This window comes from Alligator mississippiensis, chromosome 4 (genome assembly GCF_030867095.1).
Source record: "Alligator mississippiensis isolate rAllMis1 chromosome 4, rAllMis1, whole genome shotgun sequence".
Classification (NCBI taxonomy): Eukaryota; Metazoa; Chordata; order Crocodylia; family Alligatoridae; genus Alligator; species Alligator mississippiensis.
The window spans coordinates 177879360-177896695 of NC_081827.1; the positions used below are offsets into that span (position 1 = coordinate 177879360).

The following is a 17336-nucleotide window of genomic DNA, read 5'->3' on the forward strand; positions in this document are numbered from 1 at the left end:
GGTCCATGGAACAGCTGGCCACAGCAACAGCACATTTAGGACAGAAGCCATCAAGCCAGGGAAATAACAAATAATGATAGCAGCTTCTTTCTTTTACTACTGTAAGTAAACAGAGAAAAAGTAGTAAAGCAAAGAGTGGGACAAGGCAAGAACGAATTTGGAAGAGACTCAGTATTACCAGAGACACCTCCAACAAGGTGATAGGAAAGGTTAGTGTGGGTTAACAGATATTCTGATTGGAGTATTTCAAAGATCCCCAAGTAGTGTCTGTGTGGAAATAATGTTTGGAACCACTTGAATATTGCTGCACATCTGTTTGGGTGCATTTAGAAAGTCCTGATACTGTGATCCCTTTTAAGGAACAGTATAAAATAAAAATTACTGGGATGCTCTGAGAAATAATATGGGCAGATTAGTAGAAAATATCCCAAATACATAAGTTCAAAATATCTGTTTTATTGACATGTGGCGGATGTACTCAAGGCCATGATATGTAGCATCCTTCTGGAGATATCTTGGGCAAGTATTGGCAATATAACAAGGCACTAGCAAGTAGAGTGCACAGAGTCTTTTATTTTGAGCCAACAGCCAGATTTTTGGAAAACATATGTAAAACCTTAATGGGCAGGCTATAAACAAACATCTTCTGCAGCTTTCCATTGTGCCTGCTGGAATGAGCTGTGTCTAGGAAAATGGACTCGTAGTATAGAGTGAAGAAGAGTGAGTGTCATTCCCTACGTGAATTTTTAGACAGACATTTTCACTGCAGTCAAGATAAGCAGGAAAATGGAAGATACAAGGACAAAAACAGGTCCTAATAATGAAAGCTGTTCAATTCTTGTTTAGTTGAATTTGTGATGAAACAATCTCTCCACCTGCAGAGAGGTTCAGTTAACAAAAGTGAACAGCTTTTATGACCAAGGCCTGTGTCTCAGCAGACATTGGGTCTACAAGAAGTGTATATTTTATCTTACGTGGCTGCTAGACTCCCTAGGATGGTTAGTCCGTATAGGTGTATCAGTGTAACTTCACTGATATTAATGCCTTTAAAATGATGTGACAGAGTGAAGACTCTGTCAAAACTATCTTTTATATCACTGAAACTGGCTAATATTTACAAAAATAGGAGCTTAAACTTTGTCTCCAAAATTCACATTTAACAGCTTCCGCTAAGGTTTCATAGTTGGTCAGGAGGAACCTGAACAGATCATCTAGCCTGACCCCCTGCCACAGGCAGGAATGACTGTTGGGTTCACAAGACCCCAGACAGGTGATCATCCAACATCCTCTTGAATTTGCCCAAGGTAGGGGCAAGGACCACTTCCCTAGGAAGTTGGTTCCAGATTTTGGCCACCCTAACTGTAAAATATTGCCTTCTGATCTCTAACCTAAACCTATTCTCCATCAGCTTATTACCACTGTTCCTTGCCACCCCAGGTGGTGCTGGGGAGAAAAGGGCTCTGCCTATTTGCTGTTGACCCCCCCAATGAGCTTGTAGGCAGCCACCAGGTCCCCCCTCAGCCTCCTCTTGCTGAGGCTGAACAGGTTCAGGTCCCTCAGTCTGCCCTCGTAGGGCCTGTCCTGCTGCCCTCTCACCAAGCAGGTGGCCCTCCTCTGAACCCTCTCCTGGCTGGCCACATCCCTTTTGAAGTGCAGCGCCCAGTACTGGACGCAGTACTCCAACTGTGGCCTGACCAATGGTGCATAGAGGCGGAGTATCACTTCTCTGGACCGGCTTGAGATGCACCTTTGGATGCATGACAAGGTATGGCTGGCCTTGCTGGCTGCGATCTGGCATTGGCAGCTCATGTTCAGCTTGGAGTCAAGAATGACTCCAAGATCCCTTTCCGCCTCTGTGCTTTCAAGAAGGGAACTCCCCAGCCTATATGTATGCTGTGGATTCCTTCTCCCAAGGTGCAGCACCCTGCATTTGTCTACGTTGAATCGCATCCTAGTCTCATCTGACCACTTTTGTAGTCTGTTTAAATCTAGTTGCAGCCTCTCTCTCCCTTCAAGTGTGTCCACCTTGCCCCCATCTTAGTGTCGTCAGCAAACTTGGACAACGTGCTTTCCACCCCCTCATCCAAGTCGCTGATGAAGATATTAAACAATGCGGGCCCGAGGACCAAGCCCTGGGGTACCCCACTGCTCACATCTCACCAAGTTGAGTACAACCCATCCACCACTACTCTCTGGGTGCGCCCCATCAGCCAATTTTTTACCCATCCAACTGTGCAGGAATCAATGCCACAGTTGCTTAATTTATTGATGAGGATGGGGTGAGAGACAGTGTCAAAGGCCTTCTTAAAGTCTAGAAAGACTATGTCCACAGCGACACCATCATCCAAGGATTTAGTTACTTGGTCATAAAAGGCAATCAGGTTGGTCTGGCAGTACCTGCCTTTGGTGAGCCCATGCTGATTGCCCCGGAGCATGATCTCCCCTGCAGGCCCCCCACAGATGTGCTCCTTGATGATTCTCTCCAAAATCTTCCCGAGCACCAAGGTGAGGCTTACAGGCCTATAGTTACTTGGGTCCTCCTTCCTCCCCTTCTTGAAAATAAGGACCACATTAGCCAGTTTCCAATCCCCCGGCACCTGGCCAGATGACCACAAATGATCATATAGCCGGGCCAAGGGCTCTGCGATGACCCCTGCCAGCTCCCTCAACACCCTTGGGTGGAGGGCATCTGGACCTGCAGATTTAAAAATGTCTAGCCCTTCCAGAAGATCCCAAACTACTGCTGCGCTGACTGAAGGTTTGATAGAGCTATCTCCAAGATTGTCCCTACCTCTGGTAGGTGGGATATCCTGGTCCCTGTTTAGGAAAACAGAGGCAAAGAAACTGTTAAAAATATCAGCCTTCTTGTCTGGCGTGGCCACCAGATTACCGTTTGTGTCTTGCAGGGGCCCTACATTGCCTGGTGCCCTCTTCTTGCTCCCAATGTACTTGAAAAAGGACTTTTTGTTGTCCTTAATCTTGGACGCTAGCCTGAGTTCCATCTCTGCCTTGGCCTTCCTAATAGCCCTACTACACTCATGGGCCGAGGAGGAGTACTCCTCCTTGGTGATAGCTAGGTCAAGGGCAGTTCTCATATGCTTGGAACTTTTGAAAATGAGGCTGATGCCACTGTATGAATTCAAGAGCTTCTTTAAGCTTCTACAACAAACTTTTTATTTATTTATTTATTTTTGGTAATGTGCATTTGTGCATCCTTTTCAATTCAGGAAATATACAGAATAAGACTTCTGTGCCCCCAGAAAAAAAAAAAAAAAGAGGAAGATAAGATAAGACATGATGGAGTGGACATACAAAATCTACCTTTCCACCATCAGCATTATATTCCTTTTCATCCCCTTCTAGGAGCCTGGCCAGGCCAAAATCAGTGATCTTCACGTGGTTTGGTGATTTCACCAAGACGTTCCGGGCTGCCAGATCTCGGTGTACCAGTCTCCTCTCTTCCAGGTACATCATTCCCTGAGGGACAATAACATTAATCAAAAAAACTGTTAGAAATATTTTTAGAATCCACCCCCTCCCCCAAATCCCCTTCGTTTATAAAACCTGTTTCTTTAACCTCTTACAAAATAGTCTCTATGTTATTATCTACAGTAAAATAGTGATAAGAGGTTACTGACACATTGTGTTGTTCAGGGATGCAAAAACAGCTAGGGGGAGACTGTCATTGCACCAAAGAGCTGACGGTCTAGACCAGGGGTGCTCAATGTCTGGTCTGTGGGCCAAATGCGGCTCATGGAGCCATTACATATGGCCCATGGAGCTCCCATGGAGTGGGAAATTTCAGGGTAGGGGAGTGGTGGCCATTAATACAATCACCCTCCTCCAGCCAAATTCCTGAACCCCAAGCTCCCCAATGCTGGTCACAGCTGGGCCACACCCCCTCCCCCACCTCTGGATGGGGGCTGTGTCATGCCCTCTTCCCTGGCAGGGCTGGGATGGGGCCAGGTCATGTCCATGGCAGGGCTGGGGTGGGGCCAGGTCATGTCCTCTTTTCCCCCTGTGGGGCAAAGCCACACCCGCTTTTTCGAGCCACATGGCCAGGTTGCAGCTGGATTGCCCCACACCCCCATCTGCATGGCCAGATAGCACCCACTTCCCTGGCCTCAGTGCCTGTAGTGGGTAGAGACTGTAGAGAGAGCAGTGCCCATCTGGCCCACCAGAGAAAAAAGTTGTGCATCCATGGTCTAGACAAGATGCACAAAGAAAGTATTATTATCCCCTATTTACAAATTAGGAATGAAGCACAGTGGCCGCATCTACATGAGCGGCAGGTCATTTAGTACTGGCTTAGTATTTGCATAAGCAAGCAGTAAATGACTGCACAGCAACCAGCAGTACTGTACAGTACTGTCCTCACACAGTTTTTTTTCTGATGTTATTGCGCAGTAGTGTTGTGTCACAGTTAGTGCCTGGCAATGCTACTGCTTGGTAGGAATGAGCTACTGCTCAGCAGCTCATTGCTACTGTGCGGTAACGTCTTGTATAGATGTGCCCAAAGTGATTAAGGCCACTAAAGGTGCTGTCCCCTCAAGCACTCTGCTGCTCCACGTAGGGTGTCTCCTAAGCAGGAGGTGTTGCAAGTAAGTCTGCATAGCACTTCTGAGAGACACCACCCCACCCCATAACCTCACCCTCAGAGTTGTGCAGACATGACAGCACTGCTCCTAGTTTAGCAGGCATCCTATGTAGATCAGTGCAGTATGTCTGGGGGCACTGCAGCTAAGCATGGTAAGTTTGCTGCACAGACAGAGCTTCAATAACTTTCCCAAGGCTCTGCAGCGAGTCTGGTATGGCTCAGAAGTGATACCAGATTTCTTAAATTGTAGTCCGGTGCCTTAAGTACAAGACTACTGATCCTTTCCATGCCCAAATGCTTTGAGCTGGATACAAATTTTCAATATCCTCAGTGAATTATGGGGAAAACAGCTCTGTGTTCTGCTGGCTGCAATCCAATTGCTTTTCTACCTCCTTAAAATTTTTTATCTAATATTATAATTGGATATAAGATCAATAGTCAATGTGTTTTGTGAACATATATATTTTGTCACAAGTAGTTTTGTTAACAAGCCACCCAGGTGTCTTAAAAGATAAGCTAAAATATGCCCAAACTGCCTGGCCTGCATCCGACTTAATCATTTTCTTAGTCCGATGAGAGACTAACTGCTTGCTATTGGGATGTGTGTTTACATGATGCTTCATGACACTAAGACCAACACCAAGACTTAGTCTTATTAATTATACAGTATATAAAGGATATCTAGGCTGAGTAACAAGCCTATAATTTCATAAAGAGGCATTTATGACATTAGCAGTCATGATAGTGACCTACAGAAGAAATCACATGCTAGGTAATTACCCTTAAGGTATCTTTTAATATATTAGCTCTATATAATATATATGGTAATTAGAAAAAAACACTGCTGAATACTGAGGAGTTCGTATTATCATATAAAATATATATGAGACTTGAAAGAGTCACAGGCAGTGATAACAATAAGTAAATTACTCATTATTCAGTAAGACCATATTCTGATTCCTTTATACCAGGTGGAATGCTGCTAGCTGCCTAGCCCTATTTACTCTAATGGGACTACTCAATATAGTTGTGCCAGAATCTAGCATTATGCTGACAGAAAGTGGACATCTCTACAGAAGTCATCAAGTGAAGCCCTGAGCTGTATTTCAGCGAAGGGAGCAGTAACCAGAAAGCATTGCTTTTAACTGGAAGATTTCAATGCAACAGACACAAAAGGTTTTGAAATACACAGGGGATATTCAGGATAAAAACTGTTTTGGTTTTAATGCAATATTTTTTGCTGCAGTCAAGATCAAGAGGCTTGAACAGGGATGTAGGGACTATTTGGCATACAGTAAATAGAATTATTTTTAAAAGGCACTGTTAGCTGAAGCAAGCCCTCATGCCAATTGCAAATCAATGCTGCTGGCTGTTGAACATCAGACTTTGAAGGATTAGCAGTTTCTGACATCAAAACAAAAGCAATAGAAAACAGACAAATAAATCTTACAGGTCAAACCATTATGAGCCATATACCAAACTTGTCATAAAAAAATAGATTGCTTTAGTTTAGACGGCACCATGATCAAGCAGAATTCAAGCAAAGAAGAGATACTAGATAAACAGTGCAGTCACTTAGAAGCAGTGACACTGAGTGATAGGGAAACAATAACAACATCAACAAGAAAAAGTGACCATATCAAACTAGGTCAAACTGAGAATTTATAGAATTCTTCTTCCTTTGTGTACCCTATGCTGGGCAATTACTTGAGAGAACAATATGGGCCTAAAACTAAGCTGTTTCTTTACTAATATATATATACCTTGAGATACTGCACTTGGCACTCTCTAGCCACATGCACTCTGAAGGTGCTGACAGACGTAACAATTTTTGCCTCATCTGGCCACAAAAAGCAATTTATAGCCGTGACCAAACACATGTGCATGGCTGCAAACAGCTTAAAAATGACTGATTGGGTGAAAATCTGACACGCATTGCATGAGGTACCACATAAGATGTTACAAACTGTAGTATCTTTTGTAACTTGTGTCTGCAGAGTGACTAACTTCCTAGTGCTGTCTCCTCCAAACTTCACTCCTGCAACTTGAGTTCTTCTTTCTGTGCAGGTGGTTACATTTGTCCTCCTTGCAGATATCTGTTACAATGATGATGTTCCTCAAAACAGAAGACTCAAAATGCACCCATTTAACCCCTTCTCTATTTAAACATTTATAATTTGGCCTGATTTTGTGGATGAGTAAATAGATTCCAAACCTTTATAGTCCTGTAATTTTTCCTGCAGTCTGTGCTTGGGCAAAACTGCTGATAACAGTTTCAAATGAGCTGTTTATCTCAAAAAAGACTGAAGGAGCCAATCCCACAAAATGATCTATGGAAGATCCTTTATGCCATCATCAAGTGCCCATGAATATAGGGAGACAAATGCTGCAAAGACCTTTTAGTAGGTTTCTATCACTGAAAATTCTGTATTCTACTGGGGAAACACAAGGCATGTTATGACTTTTTTCCTTCCTATTAGCAAGATCATTCGGTGGCATGTAAACAGTGTAAACAAAAGGCATTTTTATAACTAAAATTCATACTACGTGGGAGAAATCAAAACAATGGGGGAAGGAAACGTATTGTGTTTTTGCAGTGTACCATTTAAACATATATTATGCTGGAACCATCAACATGAAGACCTTTTCAAACTTGGCAGGAGAAGTTTTATATATGTATTTTTAACCTTTATATAAAATACAGGAGTATGGTGAGCAAAAAATATTTGCATTTCACAGCTGATGCCAACACTACTCAACAGATCTGCAATCAAATATCAAAAGGATTTTTTATGTGAGTTACACTGACAGAGTTATGAGACAACTTGACCCAGACAATGGCAAAGGATATATTTCTAAAAACCACACTAAAAGCCAGTTTCTGAGAATAGATTGGCTTGTGTTATACTCAGCACAGTATGCGGGATTATGGCAATTTAATTCCTCTGAGTATTTGTTCATCAAATTAGGTCTTTGGGGATATCCAAGGCAATCAGAATATAATTTTATGGGATAATAAAAATCCACAGCAGAGAAGGGCTGAACAGAGATAAAATTGTTTTGCATTTGTTTTTGTATCAAAAAGCTGACTAAGGGGTATGATTGTATAATGAACATTAATGGGGAAAGTCCAGTGCTTAAACATAAACTTTAGTTGTTTCCAAGATCCTTGATGCCAGATTCACCTCTTAGAGGGGTTCGAATCAGCTCTGGCTTATCCATCATTGATATTTCCTCATCACAATCATTACAGTAGTTTCCTCACTGAGAATGTCATTAGAAATGCAATTACTGCCAAGACCCTTTAACATAAAATCACTCTCTGAATCAGAGCCTAATGCCGTTAAGAAATCAAACAGTCATTGCAACCAGCTATAACAAAGATAGGTTGAGCAAACCCCTTTGGAATTTTGGCTTGAATAAGGGACAGTCTGCCATTTATTATAGTGATATCCCTTATCTTAAACCCATATAACATAACAGACATATATGGAGATAAACCTGCACTGTACCAATTCCTTACTTATACAAATATATATTATAGTTATTATAGGCATTATAGTGTGTGTATGTATATAATGCCTTTAGCTAAGGCTCCCTTCATACATGCTGTTACCACCCCCCATCCCCCCAAACACACAACCTCTGTCTCCTGTTCCCAGACCAAATGTCTTAACCCTTTAGCTAAAAATTGGGAGAGTCCCCACCCTCCCCTCAAGTCAGGTTTTCCTGGAGTAGCTTTGGGACTTAAAGTTATGTGTGCGCCTCAGCAATTCTGGTCTGTCACAGAGTCTATACACTTCTAAAGGAAAGCACAATGCAAGGGTAACTGCATAGATAAAAATACAACCCAAAATGTGTGTAAGTGCCAAAAATTGTGTGGCTAGGTAAGTGCTACTTAGGAGTAGAAAGGTGAAAGAGGTTGTGGCTCATGACACCATACACTTACAGATCTCATAGAATCACAGAATCATAGAAAGAAGGGACCTGTAAGATCAAGTTCAGTCCCCTGCCACAGGCAGGAAGTTATTGGGCTCAAATGAGCTCAAAAAGGTGCTTGTCCACCCTCCTCCTGAACACCACCAGGGATGGCGACTGCACCACCTCTGCTGGAAACGTGTTCTAGATTCTAGTTACCCATATGGAAAAGATGTTTTTCTTTATGTCTAGCCTACACATTTCCTCAACTAACTTGTGCCCATTGGTCCTCATCCTCCCAGGGGGTGCTTTTCTGAAAAGTTGCTCTCCCAGACCCTGGTGTTCTCCCTTGACATATTTGCAGGAGGCTATCAAGTCACCGCTCAGCCTTCTTTTACTCCAGCTGAACAAACCCAGATCCCAAAGTCTCTCTTCATAAGGCCTATCTCCCAGGCCCTTGATCATGTGGATGGCCCTTTTCTGTACCCTTTTGAGCTTGTCCAAATCCTTCTTGAAGTGTGGTGCCCAGAGCTGGACACAGTACTCCAGCTGTGGCCTCATCAATGCTGAATAGAGGGGGAGGAGCACCTCTCTGGATCTTTTGGTGGCACATCTGCTCGTGTATGCCAGAGTTCTATTCGCTCTGTTGGCAACTTCATCATGCTAGTGGCTCATATTTATCCTCTGGTCAATTGTCACCTCCAGGTCCCTTTTGGATGTAGTGCCAACCAGTGGACCACCACCCATTGTATAGCTATGGTGAGGGTTCTTCCTACCCAGATAATGGACCTGTCACTTGTCCCTGTTGAACCTCATCTGATTGCATTCAGCCCATAGAATCAACCTGTCAAAGTCATCCTGGATCTTTGTCCTGTCCTCAGACATGCCCACTTGTCCCCACAGCTTGGTATCGTCTGCAAACTTAGTCATTGTGCTTTTCACTGCCTCATCCAGGTCATTGATAAAAATGTTAAAGAGTATAGGCCCAAACCCTGATCCCTGGAGGACACCACTGGAGATGGCCCTCCAGAATGAGGCCACCCCATCAATTACAATTCACTAGGATCAGCCACTAAGCCAGTTGCAAAACCACTTCACTGTAGCCTGGTCTAGGCCAATATTCTCCAAGTTAATTGAGAGGAATTCATGGGAAACAGTATCAAAGGCCTTACTGAAATCTAGGTAGATGACAACCACCTCCTGTCCCATGTCCAGCTGGTTAGTTACCTGGTCATAAAAGGACACCAGGTTTGTTAGGAATGACCTCCCCTTGACAGAGCCATGCTGCTTGTTTCTCAGTACCTCACCAGTTGTGAACTTGTGGCTGATGGCCTCCTTGACAATTTTTTTAAAGATTTTTCCCAGGACCGAAGTCAGACTGATCGGTCTATAGTTAGCAGCATCATCCCTCTTCCTTTCTTAAAGATGGGTACCACTGTTAGCTCTCTTCCAGTCATTTGGGACCACTCCTGAGTTCCATGACTCTTTGAACAGCCTCGCCAGAGGCACCGCTATGAGCTTGGCCAGTTCCTTCAGCACTATTAGGTACAGGTTGTCTGGCCCAGCCAACTTGAAAATATCCATATGATCTAAGAGTATCATTATCTTCACCTGTTCAGGACTAATTTTATGTGGACTACTGTCATTGCCATATTCTCTGCACCTCTGGACAAGTGATGAGTTCTCACCTAGTTTCAGGAATACTGATGTGAAGTAAGTATTAAGGAGCTCTGCCTTTTCACAGGGGTCAAATGTGGGCTTCCCCTCCATGTTCAGTAGGGGTGTGACAGTGGAGCTTGATTTTTTTTTTTCTTGCCCCTTATGTACCTATAAAAGGATTTTGTGCTATCTTTAATTTCAGTTGCCAGCTTGATTTCCATGCATGTGTTTGCTTTCGTTGCCTTGCCTTCCATGCATCCACTTGGCTTTCATTGTCTCATGTCTGCAGACCCTGGCCGCATGAGCATACACTTCTCTGGATGCTGAACTGTTTTTCCATTGCATGTACATTTCTTTTTTCTCTTTGAGAAGTTCCCTAATGTGTCTGTTGAGCCAGGTGGGTCTCTTGGCCCCCTTCCCTCTTTTTGACCGTGTGGGGATGGCCTCTTTTTGAGCAGTGAGAATAGTCCCCTTAAGGAAGCACCATCCTTCATGAGCACCCAAGTCGTCCAATCACTGGTTGCGAAGGGCCTTACCAACTAGACTCCTCAGTTTACCAAAGTCTGCCCATCTGAAGTCTAGGACTTCTGTTCAGCTGGTAGAATTCCCAGCCTTTTGGAAGATGGTGAATCTAATCAAATCATTAACACTGTCACCCAGAGCACCTCCAGTCTCCAGGTCACCTACCACATCTTCCCCTTTGGTCAGCACTAAGTCCAGAGTGACTTTACTCCTAATCAGCCCCGCCACAGCCTGTGTCAAGAACAAGTCATCTATAGTTGCCAAGAAGTTGGTTGATCTGTTGGAGCTGGCTGAATGGTCTTCCCAACAGATGTCAGGGTAGTTGAAATCACCCATGCCAATCAAGTGTTTAGTACTGGCTGCCTTGGTCAGTTTCCTGTAGAATGCCTGATCGCTCTCCTCTTCTTGGTAGGGAGGCCTATAGTAGACTCCCACCATCAGGTCGCCTTCTCCCGAGCCCCCTTGTATCCTGACCTAGAGGGTCTCAAGGGACTTCCCCCTGCCATCAAATGTAACCTGCAGGGAGGGATACTGCTCTTTCACATAAAGGGTCACTCCTCCACCCTTCTTCCCAACCCTGTCCTTCCTATAGAGCCTGTAGCCCTCAATATCCACTACCCAGTCATATGTATCATCTCACCAAGTCTCCATCAATCCAGTGAGGTCAAATTCTTCATCTGCCAGAAGGGGTGCCAGTTTGTCCTGTTTGTTGTCCATGCTTCTGGTGTTCCCGTAAAGACAGCTGAGCTCACCCCTAGTCATCTCAGGTTTTCTGTCCCTCTGCAAGTGTATCTGGGCATGGGTAGTTATCTGCATATCCCCTACATGAATACCCTTCTCTGGGCCCTCTTGGTCAAAGGATGTATGCCCAGCAGTGGATTTGTATAAAACATGGTGTATTTGTATCGTATCTCAATTCAAGTCTGATGCTGCTTTATGGCAATTAATAACAATACTCTGATCACCTTAAGCTCTTCATTGGAAAAGAGTATCTTCTATAAAAGAAGATGGACAAATTAGGGAAATTTCCCATATTTAGAGATTTTTCACAGGCATAAATTGCGGCCAGGTGCCTAACTCCCATTGAAAGACAAGGGCAGTTAGACACCTACATGTCATTTTTTACACTCAAATTTTTCCTCATAATTTAATAATCAAAATAAAAGTGCTGCTGAATGAAGAGAATTCTGTTTTCAACAATTCCCATGGACCACCATTGACACCAGCAGCAACTTGGAGCATAGTCTCAGAACTAGTGACTATAAGTGTGAGCTGGAAAAGGCTTTTCCAAGGTTTATTATGGATTGTTTGCTGGGGTCACTGCAGAGAGACATTTACTCAGGGTCCCTCAGCTAAATGTATCACCACCCTTGGGGAAAAAAAGATGATATAAGAAACAAGATGATATAAGAAACATGATGGCAAGAAATCAAAATGCTTTGGGACCATGGAAAGGAGACAGCTAGTCCAAAACTTCTGGAGGTAAAGACAGGACATGGAACAGTTTTATGATTTAAAGAAAGTGCTGCAATGCAGCAGAAAAGTATCTAATAGGTTCATAAAGTATTAGGACTGCTACCAACATGGACATCGGTAGAACAGTATAGCCATTGTCTAAGGAAGGGAAGGGAGGGGGGCTTGCGGATATAAAAGAATGTTGAGGGAGGTTTTTTTAAAGCAAAATTGTGCTTTTCAGATGTAGCTATGAAAGTTATAGGCTTGTCCCCTGAGATCCCCTGCCTTTAAGATGTGGGCACCTTTGCTGTTTTTTTCACTTTATCACCTAACGACTATCATTTGTCTCCCAGGTCCTGAGGGTAGTTGTTGAGCTGAGCTATGTTTTGTACAGCTTGCAGGTGTTGCAGGTCTGGGCTGTTCAGAGGCTTTTATTTGATTTTTCTTACCTTTCTTACTTTTCAAAGTCCCACTTTGCTGGTCCCAGATGCTTTTTGATGCTTTTCACAGTTGACAGGATTTGCTTACGAAAAGTCAAACTCTTTGATTGCAAAGAGCCCTGTCTGAAGTCTGTTTCCATAAGCTGTTGTATTACAATTTAAGGCTCTAGTTCTGTCACACTATTAAGGAATGTTTTAAGCAGATATATAAGCCCCACTGAAGGCAAAAGACAATTAACACAGATGGATTGAAGCAGATGCTTATGTGTGTGGCTAAAACATGTCTTAGGCTCAAATTCTGCAACACTTGCTCTACAGCTGGAAATTTCCTGGTCGGAAGTATGATGTTTTACCAAAACAGGCACATTGGCATAAATTCTAATATGGATGCAGTTGAATCGGTGAAAAGGCCATATCCTTATTCAGTTACTATACAGAAATTCTTTACCTTGAAAGCATGTTCAGCAAGGGTGGATCCAGGGGGCAGGGGACAGGAAGTGAGGGGGAAACAGTGGTAACCTCCCCTTCAGCAGTGGAGCTCACTTGCCAGCTGCTCTACATGTCTGTGGCTGCTCAGTTCCCCACAGTCACAGACATGTGAGTTGGTTCCCTATGGAGTCCAAGGTATGGATAGGGCTGACCCTGGGCTGGCTGAGAATACCGGGGGTGGGGGGGACCAAGTAGAGAGCAGGTAAGGAAGCAGGGGACTTATCTACCTGCTGCTGCTGCTGCTTTCCTTAGCTGAAGGCTTCTGGGAACAGCTTTCCAGCATGCTGGGCTTGGTGGTGGTAGCCCAGCAGCAGCAGGTAGGTCCATGTTCCCTGTGCCCTCCCCACATTCCCGTGGCAGCTGAACAGGGTGCCACTCTGGGCTGCAGAGGGTGGTGTTAATGGGGAGTCCCCCCTTCCAGCATTTGCTCCTGGCCAATGGGAGACACCAACAAGTTGGGACCAAGAACCCACATGCTACCACCCACTGTCCCCAGATGAGCCCAACACCTTGTGCAGCTGCTCACCACAGCCCCCAAATGAGTGAGATAGGAGTGGCTCCGGTGCTTCCCTCACCCCCAGGTCAGCCAGGGATAACTCGTGCCAGAAAACAGAGGAGAAACTGGGAGAGTGTGTGTGTGTGTCGGGGGTGGGGGGGAAGGTGCCCTTGAGCATTGAAGAGGAGGGGATGCACAAATGGAACTGATGGGGTGGCTGCAGCACCCATAGCATCACCCACACCCCTTTTCAAAATCCTAGATCCTCCCTTGTTATTCAGCATGAGCATTTATATACAGGGAAACATATACTCATCTAAACCATTTCATATTGCTGTAAGTGGACATGTCTACATGTGCGCATTTATTGCTCAGGAACCAAAATTACTGTGCAGTATAGGCACGCATCTATATGTGCACACCTGTAGTACAGAGTAAATATGGTGACTTATGCTGATTGAGCATAAATTTGATACCTGCATCATGCAGACATCAAATTTACACCTGTTACTGTGCAGTAATGCACTCGTAGATGCCTTACACTTGTAGATGCCTTATTAATGTGCCTTAATGCCTGCACGTATAGACGCCAGCCTATTCCTGCTTACTGCACAGTAACTTACTGTGACGGTGTAATTGCACGTGTAGACATACCCACTGTATGCCTACTAGAGAGAACTATGTCAATGTTAGTTAAAGCAGTGCAACTACAATGGTATATTTAAAGCTGTAGAATTTCTGTCTATAGGCAGGCCCTAATTTGTGCTTAATTTGTGAATATGGTAGGACTATCTGTGTGTGTATAGTGAGCACAAGTGTTTGCAGGATCAAAGACTGATTTCTCCAGGTGATTAATCAAACTGTTGTTTAGGACGCACACAAATAGAAAAGAGCTTCACATCAAAAAGATTGAGGGAGTTCTTTTAAACAGTGCTACCAGAAAGCAGTTATGCTGCAATAAACTTCTTAGTGTGATTAGTATTCTATTCTCTGCTACAGAAATTAACAACTTCAAATACAGGGAGAGGAAAATTTGATCTGCCCAGCCAAGGCAGTCAAAGGGAGTCAAAAGAAGCCTTCCTGACTTCAATACCTATTTCCACTTACCATTGTCAGGCCACGAAGCAGAATCATCAAGCTAGGAAATTTCAAGTTGAAGCCAGATCTCATGGACATTAATTTCCATAAAGGGCAGGAATACCATTTCCTCTTTTCATCATACTAACTTGAATCATTAGTAAAGAAAGCTTGACATGATTATTTCTCCTATTCCTGTCCCTACTCCACTAAAGGAAGTGTAAATCTACCTAGGGCTTATGCTAAACATTCTTTCAAAGTAGAGAGGCAGCTTTTGGTGTCATAAGCAACTAATATAATCTAACTAGCTGTATCTCCCTGAGACAGCTATGTGAGGAAAGAACTGAAGTCACTTTTTAGTATATCGGTTTCCTCAAATTCACAGGATTTTTTAAAGGACTTATTTACTGCAGAAGCCTGATTTGTCACTTGGTTCTGCCTGTGTGTGGCATGAGAACTAGAGGCCACTCTCACAGCTGGGATATAGGGAAAGACAATTAAAAAATCCTAAATGAATAGGCTGATACCATCAGACTTGGGATTTTACAATCTACACTATAACTTCTTCTTCCTCAATATCAGCTGCATGAGAGATCTGAAAGAGTCTTGAGTTCATTGAGCTCAAGGTCACAAAATCATTGGACGCAGGTGTCGCAGTGGATGTAGTCTTTCTGGACTTCAGGAAGGCCTTTGACACAGTCGACCACCCCATTCACATTAAAAAGCTAAGTGACTGTGGCATTGATGCCTACGCAGTCAGATGGATCACAAATTGGCTAGATGGTTGCACCCAGAGAGTGGTGGTGGATGGGTCATATTTGACCTGGAGGGATGTGGGCAGTGGGGTTCCTCAGGGCTCGGTCCTTGGGCCCGCACTGTTCAATTTCTTGATTAGTGACTTAGACAAGGGGGTGAAAAGCACCTTGTTCAAATTTGCTGATAACACCAAGATTTTGGGTGAGGTGGGCACACTAGAAATAAGGGACAGGATACAACTGGACCTGGACAGGTTACAGGGGTTGGTGACTGTGAATAGGATGGGATTCAATACTGACAAGTGCAGTACTTGGGCAGTAAGAACCAGCAGCAGACCTGCAGGCTGGGGAACTCCCTTCTCATAAGCAGTGACAGAAAGGGATCTTGGAGTCATTATCAATTCCAAAATGAACATGGGCCACCAATGTGAGGACGCGGTCAGGAAAGCTAATCGCACCTTGTCATGCATCCACAGATGCATCATGAGCAGGGCCAAGGAGGTGATCCTCCCCCTCTATGCAACACTGGTCAGGCCACAGTTGGAGTACTGTGTTCAGTTCTGGGTGCTGCACTTTAGGAAGGATGTGGACAGCATTGAGAGGGTCCAGAGGAGGGCCACTCACATGATCCGAGGACAGCAGGGCAGACCCTACGAGGAGAGGCTATGGGACCTGAACCTGTTCAGCCTCCACAAGAGAAGGCTGAGAGGGGACTTAGTGGCTCTCTTTAAACTCACCAGTGGGGACCATCGGGGAATGGGAGAAACCCTGTTCCCCCGAGCACCTCCCAGAGTAACAAGAAATAATGGACATAAGTTGTTTGAGAGTAGGTTCAGGCTGGACATTAGAAGGCACTACTTCACAGTCAGGGCGGCTAGGTTCTGGAACCAACTTCCAAGAGAAGTGGTGCTGGCTCCTACCTTGGGCGTCTTTAAGATGAGGCCTGATAATTACCTTGCTGGGGTCATATGAGCCCAGTATTCACTCCTGCCCAGGGCAGGGGGTCGGACTTGATGATCTACTTAGGTCCCTTCCAACCCTACAACTATGAAACTATGAGCTAATGGAGAGGCTGGGGAAGCAACAGCAGGGGGTATGGATCGCACACCCTACTCCAAGCCTCCAAGTTGGGGGTACCCAAAACTACTAATAAGCAACCTAGTTATTCTGCCTTTAGGTGAGTAAAGTGAGTGCTTCACTTGGTGGAAGGGAAGAGGAAAAAAAAAAAGGATTCTATACTAAAGTACATTCATTTCCTTCCCATTCCCTTGATTATAGTTCTTTCATGGCTTGTCTTCACTGAAGAATTAGCTTGAGATATAACTTGTATCCCCTTCACATGCAAAAATCCTTAATTTCATTATGACAGTACTTTCAACTCTAGTTCACTCAAAATGGGAGCTCTGACTATAAGCTTGAGTTAGCACAGCTCATCTGCTCTGAATATGATCATTCTGTGCTGCTCAGTTATGTTGCAGCTCTTACAAGAGGTAGTCTAAATAGAGGGGCCATAATTTGAATGGGGATAACTTGGGTTAATTCTATCATGAAGACATAGCCTCAGCAAGTTGGAAAATCAAAGAGAAGGAGTGTAAAACAGAACTGGACAAAATAAGGTAAGGAAATAATTGGGAATGGAAATAAATTAGCAACCACTGGGCTGAAAGTTTAGATGGAGAAGTTACAAACAAAATACAGGCTGTGGGCATTATGCTACTTCAGTTTGCTTCTTTCCTTCGAAGTAAACTTACCTGCTTCTCTCAGACTTTCCTTTTAGGGTTTCTACTTCAACTCTATTATCATCTTTTTTCCCCATCTTTGGAGGCTCTTAAGTTTCTCTATATGCTTACAATGTGGTGCCGTGAAATGGAGACAATACCCATCTGAGGCCTAACCAGCACAAGTAGAGAGATTGCCTTATGTGTCCT

General features: G+C 44.1%; 1 protein-coding gene across 10 annotated transcripts in view; it reads right to left on the minus strand.

Annotated features, from left to right (window-relative positions):
- ERBB4 (erb-b2 receptor tyrosine kinase 4) overlaps positions 1-17336 on the minus strand; it is a 1202068-nt gene that overhangs the window by 53627 nt on the left and 1131105 nt on the right. For 5 of the 10 annotated variants that reach the window (XM_059727137.1, XM_059727134.1, XM_059727130.1 and 2 more), the window contains one exon: positions 3322-3477. In XM_059727137.1, the coding sequence (XP_059583120.1) occupies positions 3322-3477 (156 nt within the window). Of the gene's footprint in view, positions 1-3312; positions 3478-17336 lie in introns of all 10 variants that reach the window. The other 5 variants (XM_059727135.1, XM_059727133.1, XM_059727132.1 and 2 more) reach the window with 1 other exon arrangement.